This window comes from Sciurus vulgaris (assembly GCF_902686455.1).
Source record: "Sciurus vulgaris genome assembly, chromosome: 5".
NCBI lineage: Eukaryota > Metazoa > Chordata > Mammalia > Rodentia > Sciuridae > Sciurus > Sciurus vulgaris.
The window spans coordinates 174,504,649-174,529,114 of NC_136465.1; the positions used below are offsets into that span (position 1 = coordinate 174,504,649).

At 50.6% G+C, this 24,466-nt stretch overlaps 2 protein-coding genes across 5 annotated transcripts; both read left to right on the forward strand.

Moving 5' to 3' along the window:
• Window positions 1–237: 237 nt before the first annotated feature.
• On the forward strand, window positions 238–4,048 carry LOC306661144 (uncharacterized protein; the record flags this gene model as incomplete). Its single annotated transcript, XM_079139930.1, has 3 exons — window positions 238–1,243; window positions 1,436–1,588; window positions 3,963–4,048. 3 exons carry the CDS (start codon window positions 238–240, stop codon window positions 4,046–4,048), a joined length of 1,245 nt encoding a protein of 414 aa, XP_078996056.1.
• Window positions 4,049–4,362: 314 nt separating this feature from the next.
• Window positions 4,363–23,511, forward strand: LOC306662001 (neuronal-specific septin-3). Of its 4 annotated transcripts, none has more exons than XM_079141415.1 (11): window positions 4,363–4,644; window positions 9,115–9,306; window positions 12,697–12,825; window positions 13,271–13,352; window positions 13,684–13,821; window positions 15,177–15,294; window positions 16,155–16,250; window positions 18,092–18,188; window positions 19,550–19,601; window positions 19,877–19,970; window positions 22,204–23,511. In XM_079141415.1, exons 1-11 carry the CDS (start codon window positions 4,635–4,637, stop codon window positions 22,267–22,269), a joined length of 1,074 nt encoding a protein of 357 aa, XP_078997541.1. In that variant the 5' UTR covers window positions 4,363–4,634; the 3' UTR covers window positions 22,270–23,511. The 4 variants fall into 4 exon arrangements, with proteins under 4 accessions (XP_078997541.1, XP_078997543.1, XP_078997542.1 ...); XM_079141416.1 differs by having other exon boundaries at window positions 4,364–4,644; window positions 18,089–18,188; window positions 20,307–23,511; XM_079141414.1 differs by having other exon boundaries at window positions 4,364–4,644; window positions 18,089–18,188.
• The last annotated feature ends 955 nt before the right edge of the window (window positions 23,512–24,466 follow it).

Sequence of the window (24,466 nt, forward strand, 5' to 3'; positions counted from 1 at the left end):
ACATGGGGACAGTGTGTCCATTGGCTGTCCTATGTGGTGCCTGGCTAGTTTGTGTGAGGTGTGTGATGGTAAAGAGACATGTGTGTACTCCACTAAGGACTGGATGGTCACCAAAATGAGGTCCCTTCAGAAGGGCAGTGCCAGCTGCTGCTCAGGAGCAGGAGGGCTGAGACCTCCAGGCCTGAGCACCTCAGCCCCACCGGGCCCTTCTCTCCATGATTGCCCCAGGGGAAGCTGATGGACCACAACTTTGCACCTGCTCCTCCAGAGATGCAGCCACATGGAGCCTCAGGCCCTGGAAGCTCCTTTTCCCGCAGCCACATGCTGGGGCACCATCCCCACCCCTCAAGGCTTCCTGGAGGGGTATCCCCCCTCCTCCCTGTTGTCAGAAAGACTGTCCATTTGGATACTTTTCCCCAAAGCCATATCCCACAAACCTCCAGCAGACTGGGCCTTAGAGCCAGGACTTTAAGTGTGCCCCCAAAGGATACTGGCATTGCCCCGGGAGCTGTCCTGAGCCCCCTCCCTGCCAAGAGCCTTGTGCCCAGAAAACTGAGCTCTATCTCCTTAACGATCCATCGCAAGAGCCAGGCAAGACCCCTGGACCCCCCACTTTCTCACTGGGAAGAGTTGACCACCCTGGGCAGGGAGGCTGCCACCCACAGAGGAGGAAGGCTGTCTGCTCAAAGCTCACCACCCGTGACTATAGTGCCAGAGGGCAGAGTCCATTCTGAGGGTCCAGGCAACCCAGGTCTGACCAAACCCAGCAGGATGCCCACCGTGGAGAAGCCTTTGGTGAGTTCGTACCTGGCCTTACCTTTCCAACCCCGGCTAACCCAGAGTTCATCAAGCTTTGTGGGGCCAGGGCTGGTGGGTCAAGGCCACATCCGAGCCTCTGCAGGAAAAGGCAAGTCCCGGTCCAGGGGTATTCCCAGACCCAGGATACTCCAAAGGGCCACCCCTGCTATGAATTTGGCTGCTGTGGGCACAACAAGGCCAGACATAGCTAGACGTTTAGCCACAATGGCCACTGACAGACCTAGCTTGGCTACCACTTTGGTCACAACAAACACCTCCAGACTGGACACAGGCACAGAGTTTCCTGCTCGGGATACCAAGTTGGACACAGTCACAGGCTTATCTACCACAGATACAATGAAGCCAGGCAAAGACATGGATTTGATAACTACAGATCCAGACAAGCTGGGCAAAGTCATGGTTACCGCAGACAAAGCCAAGCCAGGTAAGACCACAGGGGACCCAGCCATGGTTTTGGCAAGACCAGATCCAGTCAAGCTGGGCACACCCTGGCCAGACACAGCCATGGCTTTGGTTAGAGCAAATAGAGCCAAGCTGGGCACAACTATGGATTTTTCTACTTTGGACACAAGCAATCTGGGCACAGCCACAGGTTCAGTTGTGCTGCTTGCCCCAGAACCAGCCACTGGTGAGGCCAAGCCAGACATTGCTACCTACCCACTAATGCCAAGCAGAAGCATGGAAGCAGCCCAGGACCATACCACAATGGATACTGTCACAGACCAAGCCATAAAGCCGGTCACTCTGGACCTGGCCAGAGAATTCAGAGGTAAGTGCAGGTATCCTGTTAGGGGCTGCTGGAGGGGGGGAGAGGTATATGAGACTGGAGATGGATCATGCTTAGATAGGTTAGGAAAGGGAAGGAGGACTTGAGAGTCAGGATTGATCAGGGGGAAAAGAAACAGGGATCAAGGGGCTGAAGACGGGGTGTATCTTGAGTTGGGTCCCCACCTGCCAGAGGTCAGGCTGAGGCAAGCCATCAGAAGGAAGGTTTGTAGGGTAACTTGTGAAGGAGCCATGAGGCTGAGTCCTTCAGTGAGCCTCTCCCATGGTTATTTCTTTGTTCCCCAAAGAGCCAGAATACTCAGGCCATCAATAACTAAGTCTAGTTTTTATTAAAAGCAAACCACTGCATGGAAATATAGACTAGCACTTCAGTAACTGGCAATCTGCCTACAGTAGTTGTCACTGCAACACTTCCCTGCATGTGAGATAATGACCTTGCTTGAGACCTTCTAAATCTATTCACACTCAGCCTTTCGGGAAGATATCTGTTGTTTAAAAAATTGCCTTACCTGGAAGTTTCTTTCTTTGCACCTCATCTCACAGCCCTTTAGTCTAGAAAGATAAGTTGGGGCTGGATATGCTACCCAGGTTTTCATGCATGCTAGTTATGTCCCCAGCCCCGTTGGAGATTTGTGTGGAAGTCAACACAAGGGTTGGAAGTTCCATGAAAATCTGAGAGACTGTTGGCATGCTTAAAGTCCCACCAAAGTTGATTGGTTGTGGCAGTAAGCTAGTTGGTAGGGTTTTTCTTGTTTTTGTTTTTGTTTGTGTTTGTGCTGGGATTCGAATGTGGGGCTTCCTGCATGCTAGGCTAATTGCTGAGTTGCATCCCCCAGTCCATCAGCAGGCTGATTGGAACCCAGACCCTTAGGATTCTACTTTGGGCAGCCTCATTCCCTACATTTCATAGGCTCAAGAGATTCTGGATCAGGAAAAATCTTGAAAAGGACCCTGACTTGGGTCCTTGGCTTGTCAACCTCTTTCTCGTCTGACCCTGCATACTGTGTCTGGGGACCTCCCCCAAGTTCTGGTCTTTATTCTTCTCTGCACAACCTCAGTTGTCCCTTCATCTGCAGTCCAGCTCTCCTGAAATGCAGATGTGGTCAATCAGAGGCCTGCTCAACTCCCTCTACCAGGACATCTCCTGGGCATGTCCAGAGGCAGCACTTTCCTCCTGCCCTCCATGATCCCCCTCTCTCTCAGCTGCAGGCACCATACACCTCTGTCCCCTGATGAGAAACCTGGGTATCCTCCTTTTCCTCATCTTTCTTTCTCCTCTGTCCCATCCAGCCTATTTCCAATCTTGTTGATTTACCTTCACAGTACTTATTAGTCAGCTTTGCATGGCTGTGACCAAAATACCTGGAAAGAACAACTTAGAGGAGAAAAAGTTTATTGGGGGCTCCTGTTTGAGAGGTTGAGTCCAAGGTCAGCCAAGTTCCATTGCTCTGGGCCCAAGTGAAGCAGAACATCACGGTGGAAGGGCCTAGCAGAGGGAAGGTGCTCTGCTCAGGGTGGCCAGGGGGAGGGAGGGAGGGAAATGGGGGAAGAGGCCACAGGGAAGATGAATTTTTCCAGGCTATCCTCCGGTGACCCTCCGCCTCCAGCCATGCCGCACCTGACTACAGTTAACACCCAGGCAGTCCATTCAAACTAGGATGGACTGATTAGGTTTCAGCTCTCATAATCTAATCATTTCACCTCCTAACTTTCCTGCATTAATGCAGGAGCTTTTGGGGCATACCTCATATCCAAACCATAACAGTACCTGACCATTATGTCTATCCCCTCTTCTCCATTCCTCTGCTCCTGTGAGGCCTCTCCCTTGTCCCCCTCCTTGCCACACAGCTGCCACAGGGATTCACGTTGGCTGGCAGCACGTTCAACGTTCCCCAGTGTCTCACCATTACCTTCCCTTCAGTTCCTTGCAGGCTTCCAAGGCTACAGACTGCTCCACCGCCTTAAGTAGAAATCCCTATCTGCAATCTTCTCTGCTTCAGCCTAGCCCAGAACTCTGGGGTCCTGCAGTCTCATCTCTGCCTTCTCACCCCTACTGCCCTCTCTGCACAAAACGCCCTTCCATTTTTCTCTACCACATCCTTTCCTTTTCCATATTGGCTTCACCTCCTCCAAGAAGTCTTCCACAAACCCCGACTCCCCTGGGTGCCCACCTGGGTACACCCTGTGCAAACTCATTCCAGCTTTCTCTTTCCCTCGTTAGATCCAGAACCTTTGAGGGCAAGGACGGTCATCTTCAGCCTCGTATCCCTAGGGTCTGGTAATATGTTGTCATTAATTTTGACTGACAGGTGGGTAAATTGAGGCTCAGGGAAGTTTCTGACTAGCCCAAATTATAGGGCTGATCATCCCGGAGCTGGGCCTGGAATCTGGGCCCCTGACTCAGGGCTCTACGGGCGCCCGCGCCTGGGCAGAACCGCGGTGAGCCAGCGCAATATCCCAACCACCGCGTGACTCGCGCGCGCGCACGGTTGCCCGCAGCTGCCGCGGGTCCCCTTCGCCCCCCGGCCCCGTCCCAGCCTAGAGGGTAAGGGACCCGGAGCTGTATGGGGCGGGGAGGACCCCGGACTGAGATGCAAGCCCCTTCCGCGGCCGAGTACGGAGGCCCGCGTCCCGCGCGCCGCCCCGCCGCCCCGCCGCCCGCAGCCCGGCCCCGGTGGCCGCTCGCGCGTGCGGGCTCGGGCGCCGCGGGAAGGGGAGGGGCCCTCGGCGGGGCCGGCGGGCGCGCGGGTCACGTGGTGCGGGTGGCAGCGGCGGCGGCGGCGGCATCGGTGCGCGCGGGCAGGGCAGCGCGGCGCCGAGCGAGCCGAGGCTAGGTCCCGGGCGGGAGCGGGGCGCAGGGGTGGCGCGGCGGGGCGGCGGGGCGGCGGGCCGGGCGGGTGGGCCAAGAGCGCGGAGGGGCGAGGCCCGGCTGCAGGGGCCGCTCGGCCCAGGGGGAGCCTGCGCCCCGCTCAGCCTTGCAGCCCCGCGCCCTGAGCATCTCCCGGAGGAACGGAGACAAAGGAGGATTCATGTCCAAAGGTAGGGCGGCCAGCTGGGCCACCGGCGCCCGCCGGGAGGAGGCTGCGGCCCCCCGAGCGCGGCCGGAGGTGCTACCAGGGGGAGGGTTGCTGTGCGGAGGAGCCCACGCGCGGTGACATATGCATGGACAGACGCACACACCTCGAGGCAGTCTCGGAAAAAAGCACAAAGAACGCGGAGACCCACGGCACGCAAGCAGGGACCCGTATTCTCACAAAAAGCCCCACGCTGGAGCACACCAAGACACGCACACACATGTACACCATGCACAGGTACCAGGGCCTCCTCCAGCCTATAAGAGACCCGTGCGCTGACACTTCAGTCCCCTTCCCCCAGTACAGATAGGCACAGCTGAGACAGTCACCAGCTGGTGGTCTCCAGGGAAACTCGTTGGCCTCCTGAGTACTGGGAGGCAGCAGGGGGTGTCCCAGGGCCCTTTGCTTCTGAGAATGGAGAAGGATTAAGGCATCTGTTGTGATTCCCAGCGCCCAAGGCTGGAGCCCATGAACTGGACTTGCCCTGCAGGTGGAGGTGGGGTCTTGAAGACTGCTGGGGACTGGGGAAGACCCCCAGCTTGGGAGGGAAAGGGGGGCATCTCTAAGCCAGGGAGGCAGGCTTCATTCTGGAAAGGTCCCCTTCTCCTACTATTACCTTCCCAACAGAGGGGTGGGGTCCCTGGGCCAGACAAAGACAAAGCCATTCATTTGCCTGTACACGAAAGCACCAGCATGCGTGCGTGCTTGCCATGGGGATGGAGGCGCTGCTCCTGTGGGGCAGAGCTGAGTCAGATGGATAGTCCCTCTCCCTGGAGCACTGATGGGGCAGGTGGATCCTGGCAGTGGGTGCTGCAGACAGAGCCCCTCTCCAGGGGCCCTGGGAGAGCTGGGAGCTTAGGAGGAGCCCCAAGACCCATCTAGCCAGGATGGCATACTTGAGCTGCATCCTCCTATGACCCCCATCCTGAGCTTTTCCCCACCCTGGAGGGTCTTCTTCCAATCTCTGTTGCAGGGGAGGAAGGAGATCTCTCTCTCTCTCTCTCTCTCATCAGAGATTGAACCCAGGGGCATTTAACCACAGAGTCACATCCCCAGGCCTTTTTTATATTTTATTAGAGACAGGGTCTCACTGAGTTGCTTAGGGCCTCGCTAATTTGCTGAGACTGGGTTTAAACTCTTGATCCTCCTGCCTCAGCCTCCCAGGTCTCCGGGATGACAGGTGTACGCCACTGTGCCTGCTGAGGAAATCTCTCTTAACTGGTCTGCCCTCCTTGACTGTGGTCAGGTGTCAGCTGCTCTGCACAGGGAGCAGCCTCTGAGGGAGGAGAAAGCTGATGGTTTTGGAGTGACACCGCTTTGCCCTGGGGTTTTCATTCATTCATTGGTGCTTGTTTGTGGAACGCTAGGTACATTGGGCCCAGAGATCAATAAGATGCGGCCCTGTCCTAAAGAAGGGTGGAAGCTAGTATATATTTGGCGCCAGGGAACTTATTATGTTCTGGATTTTGTTTTTGCTTTTATTTTATTTATTTTTTGTCCATGATTTTGAATAACCTTCACAGTAACCTGGAAAGGCTTGTACCGGTCCTGCTTTTCTGAGGGGAAAACTGAGGTTCATGGAAGTCACTTTGCCAGAATTCAAGGCTGGGTCAGCTGCCCATCTGAAGCTGACCTGGTGTGACCAGGGGAGCTATAGGGGCAGAGGATGGAACTACAGAATCCAACTCTGGAGCAACATTTGTTTGGTGCCCCCAGAGGTCTTGATGGCCTTGTTAGGCACCCTCACCAGACAGTGGGCCCTCAGGGGCAATGACCTTGACTGGTCATTAAGTGTCCTTGGCATTTAGAATAAGGCTTGACTGAAGTAGGCCTGCATTTGACAGCATATGAAATGGCCTGGTTGGGTTGGAATGATGGAATAAACGAGTGAATGAATGAATGAGTGTTGTGACTGAACAGATGAATGAATGAGGCAGCACAGAGGGACACCCACATCAGACAGGAGAGCAGACATAGGAGTTAGCCAGGAGTTGGAAAGGATACAGGATTTTCCATCAAAGCTTGTGACACAGTGACCAGCAGCACGTTTTTTAGTACTTGTGGCTGTTGAAAGTCTGGGACTGGCACGTTCTTGGCACGTGGTCAGGAGGTGGCTGACATGCCAGCAGGTGCTCTGGACAGTGCACACAGTGGGTGCCAATATGTCCTCACTGGAAGACCAAATTGTGAGATCTTCCCACAGCCTGGACCTGCAGCAGGCCTGCTCTACTCCCAAAAGGCATTTGGGAATCGGATAGGCTCCCTCTCTCATCAGGGTCTTTTGAAATGCTGTCTTAGGATGCTTGTTGACAAACCAGGGCTGAGCAGGCTATGGTGAGGACACAGGCTTTATAGGAATACTCACCCTTCCCATCAATAAGTATAAGGCTTACTCATTCAGGTCTGTAAAATGGGAGTAAACCTGTGGTCCCTGCCCCACCTTGCCACCAGGTGGATCTGTCTCACAATACAGGTCGTAGAGACTAAATGGGCTCAGCTGTTGAGGCATGAGGGAAATGCAAAGGGCCAGGCTGTGTGAGCAGCTGGGTAGGAGAAATGGAACCCTGGCACCCCCCTGCCCCCCGCAGGTGTGCTGCGAGCAGGGTATGAGCCGTGTGCATAAGTGGAGGAGCAGGGCCAGGCTGCTTGGAGTCAGCTGCTGGAGGGCTGAGCCAGTCTTGCCTGTCTGGAGCAGCCTGGCTGGTGTACCTTCCTGAGAAGCAAGAGGGAGCGCTGCCAGGCCCTGGGGAGGTCCCAAGGCTTTGTCAGATCTAGCCGTGTCTGGGAGTGACAGTTTCCCGTGGGGAGAGAGGGTCTTGCCAGTACCCGTGAAAAGACCAGGTGCGGGGGGTGGGTCCAAGAGCAGACTCCTGACTGGGCTTGGGGGTGGGAGGGAGGCACTCCTGTCCCCTCTCCCTCCTGCCCATCTGCTGCTCTAGCAGGCCTTCCTGCAAGGCTGAGACTGCAGGATGGTGATGGTGAACTACAGAATTCTAGAAGGGCAGATCTGGGAAGCTGTCCGCTGGAGAGCAGGGAGTCCAGGAACTCGGCTTATGAAATTAGCATCTGGGGCACCTTCTTTCACTAGTGATTTCACAGGCACTGCTCCATCTCTGCTCCAGGCAAGCTGGTGACCGTGAAAGGGGAAGGGGCAGGAGGGTCCGGGACTGCAAGGCACCTACTCAGTGCTGCTGAGCATTATACTCATGCAATGCTCATCACAGCCTTCGCCATGATCTTGCTGTTCTACAGAGGAGGAAGCGGACTCGGGGGAGGTGGTCTGCTCAGGTCCACAAAGCTGACAAGTAGCCGAGCCAGTCTCCTTCTGCTTCACCCACACACCCATTTTATGGATGGGGAAGCAGAGGTGCTCTTTCCTAGAACCTACCCTGGTGGACAGTGGCCTGATGGGGTACTTACAGATTTCTGCCAGACTCAGAGGACTTTTGCCTCTGCCTACTGGGAATGGCTATTCCTCAGCCTCACATTTCCCCCGCTGCCCACCAATTCAAGAACACCCACCCAGGCTGGGGAGATAGCTCAGTTGGTAGAGTGCTTGCCTTGTATGCACAAGGCCCTGGGTTCAATCCCCAGCACCACCACCACCACCAAAAAAAGAACACCCTGTGCCCTTTTAGGCAAATGACTGACTCCATCAGAGTCTCATCCCCTGCCCACTGAACCCACAGACTCTAAACTATGGCTAGGAGGGTGTCTGGGGCTCCTATAGACATCTCTGCTTTGCAGCTCATGGAACAGAGGGGACATTGAGGCTGAAGGTGAAAGAGATGCTCTCTGCAGAGAAAGGGGCCCTGTTTGCTTCTGAAGCATGAAACAGTTGAGGTCAGCTATAGTCAACAGATGTGAGATCCAGGGCTCTAGAGTCTTTGCCCTTTATTTGTTAAGGCAAGACTCGGGTCTGAAAAACCCCAGACATTTCTTAGATCAGTGGTTCTCTATTGGGGCAATGCCCTCCAGGGGACATTTGGTACTGTTTAGAGACAGTTTTGATTGTCACAACTGGTGGGCTACTGGCATTGAGTACAGATCAGGGATACTACTAGGCATCCTACAAAGCACAGGGCAGCCCCCCACAATAAAGAGTTACACAAATGTCAGTAGCGCGAAGATGGAGAAACCCTAGGTTTAGATACGTAGATGTGGTGCTTTGGTGCCGTGGAGTGTGTCTGAAAGTGCTCAGCAACTGGAGAGCCCAGTACTCGTGCATATTTTCCATTTGACCTGACCTGTGTTCTTAGGCAAGTCCTTCCTGCTCTGGGCTTATGCAATGAGGGATTCAGACTAGATAATATTAAGGTCCCTTCCAGTCCCAACTCCATACTATTCCATAGGAAGAGAAAAATACTGTGGCTTCCATGTGACCTCTGCTCTCCTCCCACCCACCCTACCTGCCCCTCCCACCTTGGCTTTGCAGGGCTCCCAGAGACCAGGACGGACACAGCCATGTCAGAGCTGGTGCCTGAGCCCAGGCCTAAGCCGGCAGTGCCCATGAAGCCTGTCAGCATCAACTCCAACCTGCTGGGCTACATTGGCATCGACACCATCATCGAGCAGATGCGCAAGAAGACCATGAAGACTGGTTTTGACTTCAACATCATGGTTGTTGGTATGAGGCCATGGGGTCACTGGAGGGCCTGGCAGCAGGTAGCACTAAGGATCCCATTTCTTTCCCCAGAATGGCCTCAGCCCTGGCTTCTCTAGGATGAGCTCTATCTAGGAGGGAGGATATTGCCATGCTGACCACAAAGGCCTGGCCACCCCCTCCCCTTAGGGTTGGCAGATTGGGGTGGGTGGCCAGCCGGGTCCGCCTTCAGGTGGGTTCAGATATGCAGCCTCTCTACCACTCCGAGCTGCTTTCAGGTTGGTGGCATGGGAGAACCATTAGTGTCCTTCCCTACCTGAACAAGCTGGTGGGAGGACTGGGTGAAAAGCGGTCTATTTCTAATCTCTCATAGAGCTTTACAATTGAGAGGGAATTTCCAGTGATTTGGTCACTGAGTAGCATCACTGGATCACTCAGTGCTGACATAAGGAGCTGGGCATCATCCTTCTTTCCTCGTCCTTCCTTATCCCCAGTACAATCGATCATTGAGTCCTGGCCCTTTTCCATGGTCAGTATTCCCAAGTCTGGCCTGGGGTTGTGACTCGGTGGTAGAGCACTTGTCTAGCATGTGTGAGGCACGGGGTTTGATCCTCAGCACCACATAAAAATATATATTATATATATATATCCCAAGTCTGCCCACTTCTGTCCATCCCCCACTAGCACCTTAGCAGAGCTCGGTCTCCCACCTGGATTGCTGTGGCCACTTGGATTGCTTAAGAACTTGGCCCGGCGTGTAAATCATCCAAAACGTCTTACTAAAACAAACATCAGCTGAGCTAAACAGTGTGCTCAGAGACATGGTTGATTCACTTTCTAGCATAAAACTCTCATCTCAAGAATTAGTAGCAAATGGTTTGTGACCCAGGAAGCCAGGCCACGGCCACACGTGGAGTAGCACCTGTCCTCCTGGTTCTCTCGCTCTTTTCCCCTCGAGTCCATCATCAAGTTACCCATCCTACTTACATCCCTTTAATATCCTTCTTTTAACCTCAGGACTCCTGTGCTGGCCGGTCCTGCCACTCCAGCTCATCTCTTGCCACTTCCCACCCAGCATTCTTACTCCTCGCTCTTGCGGACCTATTCTCCTTGGCTCGCCACACTCATGTCTACCTCTGGGCCTTTGCATGTGTGATTCACTCTGTCTAGAACTCCCTTCCTGCTTCTCATGGCTCATTCAGAGTCGTCTTTCAGGTTACAGCTTGATGGTTGCTTCTTCCTAGAAGTCTGTCTTCCTCCTTCCCAGAAAGACTGGATTGGATTCCCTTTGCAATGCTGTCTCTCTCATAGTGTTTATCATATGTAACTGTGGGCTTACGTTTTGGTCTCCCTTGCACCAAAGGGCTCCTTGAAGATTAGGATGATGTCTGAGCCCAGGTCTAAGTAGGACTGTGAAAGCCACCTGTCCTCCGCTGCTGGACCTCCAATTCTAGGACAACGCTTAAGAATACTTAGTGAATGCCAGGTGCTGTGGTGGTCCATGCCTGGAATCCCAGCAACTTGGAGGCTGAGGCAGGAGGACTGCAAGTCTGAGGCCAGTCTGGGCAACTTAGTGAGACCCTGTCTCGATACAATAAAATAGGTTGGAGATGTAGCTTGTTGTAGAACACCCCTGGGTTCAATCCCCAGTGTAGGAAACAAACAACAAAAACAAACAAGCAAACAAACCCCAAATAACAAAGAAGAGAAAAAACAACTAAAAAATCCATCTGTGTAGTACTACCAAGAAAAGGAAAGAAAGAGAAAAGACCCTAATATTTAATGAACAAATGATCCTAGAAAATATCCCAGACCAAGAATGGCAAATGCAGGTTGCGTATCTCTTGCGGAAATATTCAGAACCAGTCATGTTCTAATTCAGAACTTTTAAAAAATTCTTGGATTAATTTTGATCACCTTACTTGGGTGAATATCCCTAATATTGAAAATCTAAAATCTGAAATGCTCTCAAAATCCAGAGCTTTTTGAGCATCATGTCAGTACTCAAAAAGTTTTCAATCTTGGAGCATTTTGGATTTCCAATTTTCAGTTTGAGATGTCCACCCTGTACAAGACATGTGGGACGTTCTTCCCTCCCACGTCCCTGGACATGGTCATGTCCAGCACTAAGCCCAACTATAGCCATTTTAATATAATGGTCTAAGTGGCTTTTGCCTGCTAACCAGCTGGAATGAGAAAATGCCCCTTACTTGCCATTACTGGTCTCATCTAGTTTCCTTCCTCCTCATCTTATCAGTAAAGAAATAAAGACCCCCCCCCCGAGTGTGTGGGGGAAGCCTGACTAGTCCAAGGCACTCGGGGGAAAAGCACATTTGGGTCTAAACCCAGCTTTTGCCTCCCAGCCTGGTTTTTCACTGATAGACAAGGATACTCCACACGAGCACTTCCTGGGCTTCAGTGTCCCGAAGATCTCCTGGAAGCCTAGCTGAGCTGCAGGTTCTGAGTCACAGATCTGCGGTGAGGCATGGGGGGATGTGATGCTGCTCTTCAGTCACTAGGCTCTCTTGTATGTTTCTTGTCCATGTTAAAGTTGGGAAGTACTGCTCAGACCCTTGGTTCCCAGAAGCATTTTGGTGGCAGAACTTCTTGCAGTACACTCTGCTGCAGGATTGCACGGGTAGTTCAGGTGCAGAGAGCCAAAGTGATGGAGTTGGAAGTGGGTGCTGAGACCCTGGCTGCCCACGTCCCCTCCCACTGTGCCTCTCTGGCATGTATCGCCAACAGGACATTTTTGTTGTTGTTGTATTGGGGATTGAACCCAGGGCCTTAGCGCTGGAAGCACAATTTAAAAACCACTACACTAGAATGAAGAGTAGATATGGAGCCATGAGGTTCTTGGGGTTCAAGTCCCTGGTCTTGCATTTACTAGTTAAGTTGCCCTGTACACATTTTGTGTCAGAAGAGGATTAATTGCTCTAGGGCCGTCTCAACTGGGGATAAAGATAGCTCTGCTGTGCAACTCACAGGGCTGATAAAAAGACAGATTTTGCTAACAGATGTGAAAGTGCTTAGCATTATGAGGCAGCATCAGAAATGCAAAGTAATTCTGCTTTAGTTTTACTTTTATTATTTTTAAAGACAGAAAACTTGAGTTAAGCAAAAGAGCAAACCCAAACAAAAACCCACTATATTAGACAGATGCAGAGGTTGTCCCCTCCCCCAGTGGTTCTGGGGCCCCAGGAAAGAGAACATACAATCCAATTGGTGAATCCCAAGGCCCTCTCATGAGCAGGATTGCATTCCCACCTGCCTGCTGACCCCACTCAGCCCCTCCATCCTTTGGTGAGTGGTCTGGATCACAGCCTTGGAATTCTGGAATCTGGGAGAGCTGAGAGCTCAGGAGGTGGACGTGGCCTCTCCCTACTTTGTCTTCCTCCTCCTGCCTTGCTGCAGGCCAGAGTGGACTGGGAAAGTCAACGCTGGTCAACACGCTCTTCAAATCCCAGGTGAGCCGCAAGGCTTCCAGCTGGAATCGGGAGGAGAAGATCCCCAAGACGGTGGAGATCAAAGCTATTGGGCATGGTGAGGACCAGGTGGGGACCCCTCTGGGCTTTGTTCGAAGGCAGATGATACCAGAAAGGGAAGCAATGAGGCATATTGGAGAATAAGACCTGAAAGACAACCTCACGATGGAGCAGAATTAAGCACTAAGCTCCACAAAGCCAAGGTCTCAGACTGCTAGTCCAGGAAAGGGAGAGAGGGCCTTGGATGGAAGGAAGTGGACCTTAAGCTGGATGATGAAGCACAGGTGGGACTTAGACATAGAAGTAGGAAGAAATAGGGAGGGTTTTCCAGATGGAGAAACAGCATGCATGAATGTGTGGAGCTGGGGAGACCCTAAACTTGACTTTTCTAATAACTGATCCTGAAGAAAAGAGGCCTGGGCCTCCCTGGCTCATTGGCTGCGGGGCATCTGGGGTCAGCTACAGGACTGACTTCTCTGATGCCTTCTCTGTTCATCCCTCAGTAATAGAGGAAGGTGGTGTCAAAATGAAGCTGACTGTCATCGACACCCCGGGCTTTGGAGACCAAATCAACAATGAAAACTGGTATATATCTGCCTCTGAGTTTTCTATCCTAAATACTCTGCTGGGAAGAAATGAACATGGTGCAGATTCATTCATGCTAAGAACTATCTGCATCCTCCATGTTCTGCAGGTCCCTAGAGCCCAGGCAGAGGCTAGGTTCCCTGGGGAGTTCTGCCCTTGTCACCATCCATGGAAATCCATTCATGGGAGTGGGGCCTGAGGGAGGATAGGCAGATATCCCAGACCCACCAGGGCAGGTAGACCCACCAGGGTTGTGACCTGACTGTGTCTAAGATGAGCTCCTGGATCCTGACCTTCTGCTACAGTCCATCTACTTGTTCTCACTTCTCAGCTGGGAGCCCATTGAAAAGTACATCAACGAACAGTATGAGAAGTTCCTGAAGGAGGAGGTAAACATCGCCAGGAAGAAACGCATCCCCGACACTCGCGTCCACTGCTGCCTCTACTTCATCTCCCCCACAGGACACTCGTATGTACCAACCCCGCCTCTGCTGCTAACCCTGACTGGTTTCTATCAGCTGTTCCTGTCCTGAATTGGGTAATCGATACCTGGGCTTGGTATTGATACCAGCTAAGGGCCGTCTGGAGGGCTGAATGGATTGGAATGTAGTCATGACCTTGGAATTTCCCAGACTTTCCACAAGAAAATCTCACTTTCTTACCAGTAAGGTAAAACTGACCATCACTGGCCTCCATACTGCCCACTGGTATCCCAGCACAGCTTGACTGTACCAGAGAAGTTGGTATATGTGAGCGGAGAGCATCTCATTAGTTCAAGAAATTCTTGCTTTGAATAAAGCTTGGAAACAAGGGGTGAAATAGGGAGAGGCAGGCCTACTAGATTGGGGCTGATATTTTGGTAGAATGTGGGACCCAGCCATAGGCATCTGAAAGGTGGCCAGCCGGGAGCTAGGAGTCCAGAGATGAAAGCTGACCAAGCAGAATGTGCTGGGAACTCAGATTGTGAGTTGCAGGTGGGCCCCATTGATAGGAGGTGTGGGAATAGACAGACAGATATTATTGGTATCTCAAGCAGCCTTCCTGTGGGCTGAAGTGTGTGTGTGTCTCATAGTTTGTTATGAGTGCTGGGGCAGAGTTCAGTTCTTGAGGACAGCATTAGCAAGATAGGCCCCAATGTTTGCAGAAAACATACCCAACAGGTGTTCAGTGATGGGGGAGGAGAGATACGAAACAAGGACCTTGGGCCAGGCAGGACCTCAGCAAAGGTAGTTTTTTATCCCTCCCCAGACCTTGACCCATGGTCAGAGAGAACCATGTGAGAACCTGACTTCATGAGTACCCCAGACTGTAAACCAAAGCCAGGTTGGGGTCCCCAAAGCCTTGGGTTGGGGAGGACCAGGCCTTCAGATTAGGGGAGGGACAAAGCCCCCAGCTGGGCCCTACAGGACTAACTCTGGGACCTGGGAGGAGGCCCAAACGTAAGTGCAGTTCCATAGGCAGAATAAGACACACAAGTAACCACGACACAAGAACACATGGATGGGGACAACCATCTACAGATGTTTCCAGGAGAAAGAAATCCCAAGGTCAGAAAAGGTGTCAGGAAGGAGTGGCTTGAGGCGGACCTGAGGAGAGGCAGAATTTGCGTGGCTACAAGGAAGAAAGGTGGGGGCAGGACTGCGTGCAGGCGGAAGCATTGGGGCCAGTCTGCAGGTGGTCAGGGATGTGTCAGAAAGGAGAGGCAGCAGTCTCATGGCCTCAGCCAGATTCCTAGCCCAGTTCTCTCCTAAGGAGGGGCCCCGAGAGGCGGCAGTGGCCAGGGTGGATGGCAAGTGGTTCTGACATTACTTCTCTGGACCACAGCTTGCGACCCCTTGATCTTGAGTTCATGAAACATCTCAGCAAGGTGGTGAACATCATCCCTGTCATTGCCAAGGCTGACACCATGACCCTGGAGGAGAAGTCTGAATTCAAGCAGAGGGTAAGAAGGCCCTGTTCTCCTTTTCCTGCCTCCAACGCTTCCTTCCTCTCCTCCAGGTCCAAGCCATCTCCTAGCTCTCATCACCTTCCTCCCTCCACCACCAGTCCTCCCCAGTTCCCAATTAACCATATAGGAGGCTGGGGCTGGCGGTCCCTGGGGACCCAAGGCAAGAAGCCAGTGTGGCTCCAGGCTGCCTTCTTCCACACTCCACAGCTGGCTGTGGAGACCACTGCATACACGTGTCTGTGCACACCAAAATCTCACTCCTCAAAAGTCAGGTTACTTGAAGGACTAGACTAATCAGTCAGTCAGCTGTCTGCCAGTGCTCAGTGACATCATCTGTAAGCGCCTACCACTAGCTGGATGCCCTGGAGGGCTGAGGGGAGGGTGTAAAGACAATTGCTGCCTTTAAGAGAATTACAATCAAAGTGAATGCTGCAGAGGTCCCGGATGAGGACGTAAGCAGGTCTTGAAAGAAGGCAAACAGGAGCTTGGGACAGAGCCTCACCTCTCTTTCTTCCTTATGGGCAGGGACATAGCATGCAGGTCATGAGCACTGCGTGGTGGCATCTGGACTCAGGCATGCTACTTGTTCAAATTGTAGAGCCTGAGAGGAGCACACTGGTGTGCCCGAGACTCCTCCTCCTCTCAGGCTGGGCTGTGGTAATTACACTTCCTGGGGCGCTTCCTGCTGCCCAGGGCCTCCAGGTGCAGAGATGTCTGTGTCGTCAAAGCCTGGGTTCATCTCTGACTCCACCTCACACACCATGTGTGCGCGTGTGGACACACACACACACCTCACACACACGCCCTTCTCTTCTGTTACAATACTCAACCACCTCGTTTCTCCTCCCCCTCAGGTTCGAAAGGAGCTTGAAGTAAATGGCATTGAATTCTACCCCCAGAAGGAATTTGATGAGGATCTGGAGGACAAGACGGAGAATGACAAAATCAGGGTGGGTGCCTGGGCTCTGTTCATCCCTCTGTTCATCCCCTAGAGCCCCTGGGACATGTTTCATGTGCCTCCTCTGTCTTTCCACCTGTTTTCCCTTTCTTCATGTCCCTGTGCCACCTTGTCTGACCCCAACCAGAAGTGACAAGGGGCAAGGAGGACAACGGCCCTGGCCAGGACTACTAACCCAGTCCCTGTACCCAGGAAGCCAGTGTTCCCTTCCAACCCCAAGCCATGCAAAATACCCTCTTTCCCCCACAGACCTGGTGAAATCCAAGTGTGGTGAGGCAGAGCATCAGGCATGGGGGACACTGGGCAGGTCCCAGGGCAATCTGGGTTCTAGTCAGACGCTGCCTCCATTTCCTCCTCTGTAAAACACAGAGGCTAGACTAGGTGAGTGGCTTCTAAGCTGCTTCACCCCTTAGAATTCTTAAAAAATTGCATCTCAGAACTCCAACATATGAAACCTAAGAGCAGAGCTGCTTTGGCAGAGCTCTGCCTTCCCAGCAGCCTCTAGGATACCTACTGTGCACCTGAAGGAGGCACTTGGGCACCTGACACATTTCAGGAACCTGGCTTGGAAACTGCCTGTGTGATTTCTAGGGTCCCTCTCAATTCCAAATTTCTACATTTCGTGATTCTTCATCAGAATCCTAGGAGCTAGTCCGGGTTTTTCAGTGACTCATTTATAACCTGAGACATGCCCCACTGCTTTGGTTTTGAGTCTCCATCAAGTGCCGGGACTCTAGCAGAAGCCTCTTACCTGGTAGAGTTGGGACCGGTAGTTAATTGGGAAAAAAAACAAAACAAAACAAAACAAAACACAACTGAATGAGGGTATCACTTTTTAAAAATGAGGTATATAAATCTTGAATGTTTAAAAATAAATATTTTATGAAATTAAGTTAAAATGACAAAACATGCATCATATTCATCACTTTTCATACAGAACCAAGACCTTTTCTTTGAGAATAAGTCCACTCTTTTTCTTTTTTTTATGGTGCTGGGGACTGAACCCAGGACCTCTACCACTGCTCTTAATGTCCAAGTAGCTTACCTTTGTGAAGTCTTTCTGGAATGTTTGACTTAATTCTTATAGAAACAACTCTCTACTTGACCTGTGACCTCAGCCTACACCTGCAGTCATGTGTGGCATGACCATATGGTGCAAATGACAGTGATCCTATACACTGATATCACCTAGTGATGTAGCCTCTTGGCATGGAAAGTACACGCTATGACGTTCGTACAACACAATCACATAGTGACATGTTTCTCAGAATTTACCCTGTCATTAAGCAATGCTTGACTAGTTAATTCATCCAATGACAATAACAAGTACAACTCAGGCAAACAGCTGGCACTTGGCAGACATACAACTCAACTGGTAGAGCATAGGGGCCCGGCACTCTGAGAGCTCAGCAGATGTGGGCATCTGCCAGTAGCTGTCGCGGGAGACGGCATAAGGCACCGTCTGAATCTGGCTGGCCCTTGAGTGGGTGCTGCTAGATTTCAAGGTTGTTCCAAATCAAGCAAACTGTGTTTTAAAGCAGTACGAAATGTACAAAGTGCACTCCATGGAAGGGAAGGTGACTTGTGGAGGTTAGTTAGCCACGTAGTGGTTTATTCAGGGTTTAACCCAAGACTTCTGCCTCCCAGTCCAGTCCTCTTTTCAAGGGACAGAGCCTTGCTCTTGCCATCCATAGTATCACCAAACAAGCATCAGAAATGTGTGGCTCAAGGGTAGGCAACCAAGGCCATTTGCTGTTCTGCCTTGGACATTCTGGTCATAGGGGGATGACTGTGCACTTGTGTCTGGTTTGTGTTTCTGCCCCTGTTCAGCAGGAGAGCATGCCCTTTGCTGTGGTGGGAAGTGACAAGGAGTATCAAGTGAATGGCAAGAGGGTCCTCGGCAGAAAAACTCCCTGGGGGATCATTGAAGGTAATTAAATGCATTTTCTGGGAGACCTGGCTGCTGATTAATTACCCAGTCATTTGTTTAGCTGTCCATGGGTCAGGGCTCTGTCCTAAGATGTGTGATATACAACCCATGCCAGGCAGATTCTGTCCACAAGGAGCGTACAGTCTAATTGAGAAGATGCTGCTAACAGGTAGGAAGCAGTGAGAGCTACTTAGCACCTGACCTGGTGGCACCACCTTGGTGTGTCATTCAGAACACAGAGTTTAGCAAGAACTGTAAAACCAGTTTTCATGTGAAGAAGGATGTGATCTGGCAGAGTACTGAAGGGTGGCTTAGAAATTGTTACTTCCATTTTATTGTGAATGAATGTGACTTCGGGCAGGTCCTGATGATTCTGAAAGTTTGCAAAGAACGACTTCAGTGATCTCATTTGATGAGATAACCCTAGGGGGGGAGCAGGGCAGGGGTTCCTGTCTTCAGTTGTAAGCTTCTGAGGCACTGCAGTCTGGTGCTAAGTGCCTTGCCCACATAACTTTTTTTGTGTGTGGTTCTGGGGATTGCTGCACATGCCATCACAGAACTTAATAGTGATTCTTGGGCTTCAAATAATGTGATCCCAAATCAAAGTTCACCCCTTTGTCTTGAATTATCTCTTGTTTTCCAGTAACCTATTGTTGGAATTTTTATTTTTAAAATATTTTATGTTAAAAAAATTTGGGGGGCGGTGTTGGCGATTGAACCCAGGGCCTTGTGCATGCTAGGCAAGTGCCCTACCACTGACAGACTATATTATGCAGTCCTTTTTATTTTAAGACTGGGTCTTACTCATTTTCTCAGGCTGGTTTCAAACTCATGGTCTTCCTGCCTCAGCCTCAGGAGTAGCTGGGATTATAAATGCTTGCCATCAAACCTGACTATATGAACTTTTAGAGATGACTCAATTGTTCTATGTGCATTCCTTTTTTTCAGTCATATTATAAGTTCCAAGGATTCCTATCCTTGTATCTTAGGACTTGGCAATTTTCTTAGACGCCCTGTGTGTTAGTTTTCGCTTCTGTGAAATGAGAAAAATAACAGTCTCTGTTATTCTATAGAGTCTGGAGCAGTATCATGTCTGTTGTAGCTGCTTATAAATATTTGTTCAGTGCGTAAGGTCCAGTGAGTGTGGCTCAGGGGTACAGTGCTTGCCTGGCCTGCATGAGGCCCTGGGTTTGAACTCCATCACCACACATTCGCAAAAAAATCCAGTGCACTGAAGTAAGCAAAATACAAAATAACCTGTCCCATGCTCTCTTTGAATGCCTCCATGACCCAAACAGAGGCTTACCTCCTGGATGTTGATTAACGAAATGACCACCTGTTTTCTTTTGTTTTGTTCATAGTGGAAAACCTCAACCACTGTGAGTTTGCCCTGCTTCGAGACTTTGTCATCAGGTAAGATGACAGGTTTGACCCAGATGTCAGGTTTAATTATTTGGGGTCCGGGGCCATCTGTTCAGATTTACTTCCTGGGACTCCAGGTGTCCGGTAGAGCTTTCTGTTCCAGTTTCTGCTCCTGCCTTGAAGCAGAAGGGGCTTCAGAATGGGCTCTCTGGAGTGGGTCCCAATCACCGGATCCAGCTCGTTGAAGTGTTAAACAGAGGTGGGTCGTCTGCTCTTTTTCCAGCCCCTAATTTCATCCCCCTCTCTTCTCACCCTGTGTCCTTTAGGACCCACCTCCAGGACCTCAAGGAAGTGACACACAACATCCACTATGAGACTTATAGGGCCAAGCGACTCAATGACAATGGAGGCCTCCCTCCGGTGAGCGTGGACACAGAGGAAAGCCACGACAGTAACCCATGATGACCCCTTTTCTGTGTCGTCACACATACCCACTTCTCCATACACACACATCCCAAATGCCACCTCCAATCACCTCTTCCTTCAGCTCTGTCCCACAGGCCTGTCTGGTATTTGTGGAACATCTTGTCTACATTGTGTATGTGTGTTCATGTGTGTGTGTATATGAGACAGAGAAAATGAGAGAGTGTGTGTGTGTGTGTGCACGCCCAGGGATGAGGTATTTTTATTGCCTTCTCTGGAAAGTCCCTTGTAAGTGTGGTTCCTCCATGAATGTCTTCTTTCCTCATGTCCCAGAACAAAGCCGTGCACCTCACTTAAGAGGTCTGGGGGAGGCTTAGAAAAAAATTATGGGAGCAGGTGAGCCACAGGACAGTAAACTCTTCCTTACTTCTGACCTTGTCCATAAGCTGGGGCTGTAGAGATTCTCCAGGGACAGGTGGCTAAGCTAGACTGCATGGTGCAGGGAGGGAGTTCCGGGCATCTTCTCTGAGAGTTGGGGTGACCCTGGGTAAGGTGAGGGCCTCCTAGGAAAAGGGAAAGGAAGGTCACGGGAGAGCATAGAAGTATCTCTGAGCTGGGTTCTCACAGAAAGAACTGGTCCCTGGAAGTGGAGCTACCCCCTCTGGTCTGTGTCAAGGTCACTGTTCAAAAGCTACCACATCACTATCAAAGACTGCCGCTTTCGTGGCTCACCTGGCTTTTGCTCCCAGGCTGGTTTCTGCCTCTGCTTTCTCTTCTTTCCCCCTTTTCTGCCCTTCTTCATATATTCACTTCTCCCTCCCTCTCCTGCCTGTCCCTGACATCTTTCACTTCCTTTTAGACTAATCCACTTTAGCTTCATTTCTATATTTAGAATTTATGCCCAGTCTACTACTGAAAAATAACTTTAGGCCACCCTAAAGTAAGATCACAAGTAAAAGCACTTGGAAGGACCATCTGAGATTACAGGAAAAATCAGAGCCATAGAGAGAAATGGGACAGCGTTTCCTCAGTTGAGACTTGAAATTGGCCCTGAACATGTGGGGCAGCCGAAGGCAAAGGAAGAAATGTGGGGAGTTACGCAGTTGCCAGTGCTGTTAAAGGGAGCACCCGTGCTGGTAAAATGAAGCCGCTTTTCTTTTTTTTTCTTTCTTTTCTTTTCTTTTTTATTTATTTATTTTTTTGGTGAGGGGTTTAAATCCTAGAAGAACTTATTCCATTGAAATATCAGAAAAAATAGACAATATTTCTCAGTGGTTTGGCTTCAGAGATAAATTTTAGACCATACCTCCCTTTTCTCCATCAGACTTCTGTCCCTGTTGAGCTGGCTTCTCTGTGCCTCCCTTTGTCTCATGCATACTTGACTTCCTCTTCTCTGTTCTTTTGTTCTGAAGTGAATTGCAATTGTGTTTGTCTGTCTCGCCTTACTCACCCATCCCGACTCCTGTAGACATTCCCAGTGACACCATAATCATACATTTAGCCTTTTCTTGCCTTTCCCATAGCCCTATATTTATTAACACATATACTTCCCCTGTTTACTATACAAATAAGTTATTCTTTTTCCTTTAATCTGTAGGATTACTGAAATTCAGGGCTGGGGGAGCCATTTAGCCTTAGGAAAGGGAAAACACCAAGCCATACTGTTTACAACCTTATCCAACCTCCTGTCCCACTGCCTGGTCCAACCTAAGTTCCACTGGTCCTCTCTGAATGCCAGCATTTATAATCCCAGTCCTTATCATTCAGGTGCTAGGCAAATAAAATAGACTTAAGATCCAAGATTTGGTGGACCAGGAAAAGGGGAGGGGTGACCAGGTCACTAGCACCCCATCCCTAGAGCCTCAGTCTTTCCTGGAGGCTGATTTATTAATCCAGCCCTTGTCTTCCTTTGCCCATAAAGTCATGCCAGGGTGGGCACCTGTCAGGACAGAACAGCAGCAGTGCTATACCCAGAGCTTACTACACGTCAACCAAAGAGGCCTCCCTGGCTCCAACAGCAAGTAGTCCTATATGGAGATATGGGACTGGATACCTGGGACCAGTAGGGGAAGATTGTGGGGTGAGGGAGGTGGGCATTGGTGAGGCTGCATAGGAGAGAGGTGCTTGGCACCCCTAAACCATGGTCTCAGCCTCCCTGGAGAAGCTATTTTATGTGTCTGCTGCCAGCTGCTGGTCTCCATACCCTCAACCGTTCTCAACCCTCCTGCAGGGAGAAGGCCTCCTGGGCACTGTCCTTCCACCTGTGCCAGCCACCCCCTGCCCCACTGCTGAATGAAGGCCATTTCAAGCGCTGCTTCTCCCTCCATTCCTTCAGCTGTTATTGCTGCAGGGCAATCCTTTTCAGTGCTGTGCTTGTCTAGCCCACCACCACAGCCCCTGTCAGTCCTCAGCAGGTGGGAGGGGCCAGCTGCCCCTTTAGGACAGTTGCTTCCTCCATTTAGCCAGGCCACTCCTCTCAGTGGAATGGCGCTCTTGCCAGCGCTGCCCTGCTGCATCGTCTCTGTCAGCTGGTCCCAGCCCATCTCTAGGGAGAAAAAACTCACAAGAGCTGCTTCTGCCCTTGCGACCCATACCAGCTGTTTGTAACCATCTCCAAGGGAAACAGCATGGCTCCCTCTCCATTCATCTGCATGAGCTCCTCTTGGCTTCCTTAAGGGGCCAAGAAAGCCACTTTTCTGCTTGTCAGATTCATTGAGACCAGCTGTGTGAGCCCATGTGGGACAAGGGTGTCTCCTTCATTGCTTAAAGGTACCTAGAAGGGTGGGTCACTGCAGGTGTGGGGGAACAAGGGCTAGCATCACTTTTTAAAAGTCACCACTGGTGGCTGGCCCAGAGTGTGGGTGCATACCCTCTCCACCCCATAATGCAGCCACGTAGGAAGAGTGGTCTTCCTGAAGAGAATTTGCTGGAGCTGACTTCCTTATCCCCAAACTAAAAAACAAAAACAACTAAACATACACAAAATCTCAGAAACCTATAAGCTGAACACTCTAGGAAGGAAAGAGAAAAAAAAGCACCCTTCTGTACACTTAGCAATAAGAGGGATCTTTTTCCACTTGCCCCACTCTCACCTTGGCCCCATCCCCACCCCATTAATGTGAGGAATAGCCTGGCTGCAGGTGGTCACTATGGAAAATACCCAATGGAGGGCAAAGACCCCATCAGATGCATGAATGTTTGCGAATGTCGGCTGCCACTGCCCCACACAGTGTCTTTATAGAATCTTCCCTGACCCTCCCCTCCCCTCTGCCCTACAATCTCCACCTGGACACAAACTGCTCAAAGGCTGGTGACTTGTGGGCCATTCATCTCCAACCAAGTCCTGATGGAACAAGAGGCCCAAGCCTAGGGGATGCAAGAACGACCCATTTCTTAAATGTTACTGGTCCCAGTCAATCTTTTGGTGACATTCTGGTTAAATTTCCCATTTGAAAAACGAGCCAAAAGACACTCAAAGTGGTCGTGTAAATGTTGCTAGACTTTATGTGTTGTACAACTAAACATTGATGTTTGAACAGTAATCGCCTGGCCTGTGTCTTATTTGTGTTCCTTGACCAAATCAGCTACTAGGTCAACTCACTCATGTGTGGAGAGTGAGCAGGGATAATCCTGGTAAGTAGCACTCACAAATATTAGAGATGGAAATATTTTGTGGAGTCAGTTCATCTACAGGTGACATGAGGTCAGACCTCAGTCATTATTTCCTGGGGTTTTGTATCCAAAGTGATAAAGCTCTCACACTTGACCTTGAAGGATGCTGTGCTTTGCCTTCCTCAGTGAAAACACTTATTTTCATTCAATTAACTTCCTAATTTCTCCACTTCTGTTCCCCAAAGGCATCAAGTCTATTAAGGGAGTGGACCCATGTTGCCTAGGAGCCTCCCCATTGAGGAGTGAATATTTTGAGTTAAGAATTTAAACTTAAGCACTAGCTTATATCTTTCTTGTACTTAATCCTTCCTCTTCTTGAGGTGCCCACACTTGTAGCAAGCAAACACAACTCTCGCCTGTGTCCTGTTTCTTTGAGTTTATAAAAACAACAACCATGCAATCATGTCTGGGACCTCAACTTTCTGTAGGGTGGTGCAAGGTGTAATGAATGGTGGCAAGTGGTTTGGAAGGGTCAGAAACTGAGGAAGACAAGTCAGACAAGTGAAATGATGAGAGTGGGAACACAACACTGAGGTTTGAGTGACAAGTTTAGTGGACGTCAAATATTACAGCTAAAAGAAACCTAAAAGCTCCTCTAGTTCAGTGTCACCATACAGATATGGAAACAAATCCAGAGAACATAATCTTGGACTAATGCCCAAGGTTGTGGTTAGTTACCATAGACTATCTTGATGCTCATTCTACCGCTCTGCACCATCCCTACTGTATTTTATTTGTTCTACTGTTGTACTTAATTTTTTTTCTGAAATTAGGATACACCTTACAATCGATGGCACGTCAGTTTATCTGGCAACTTTTTT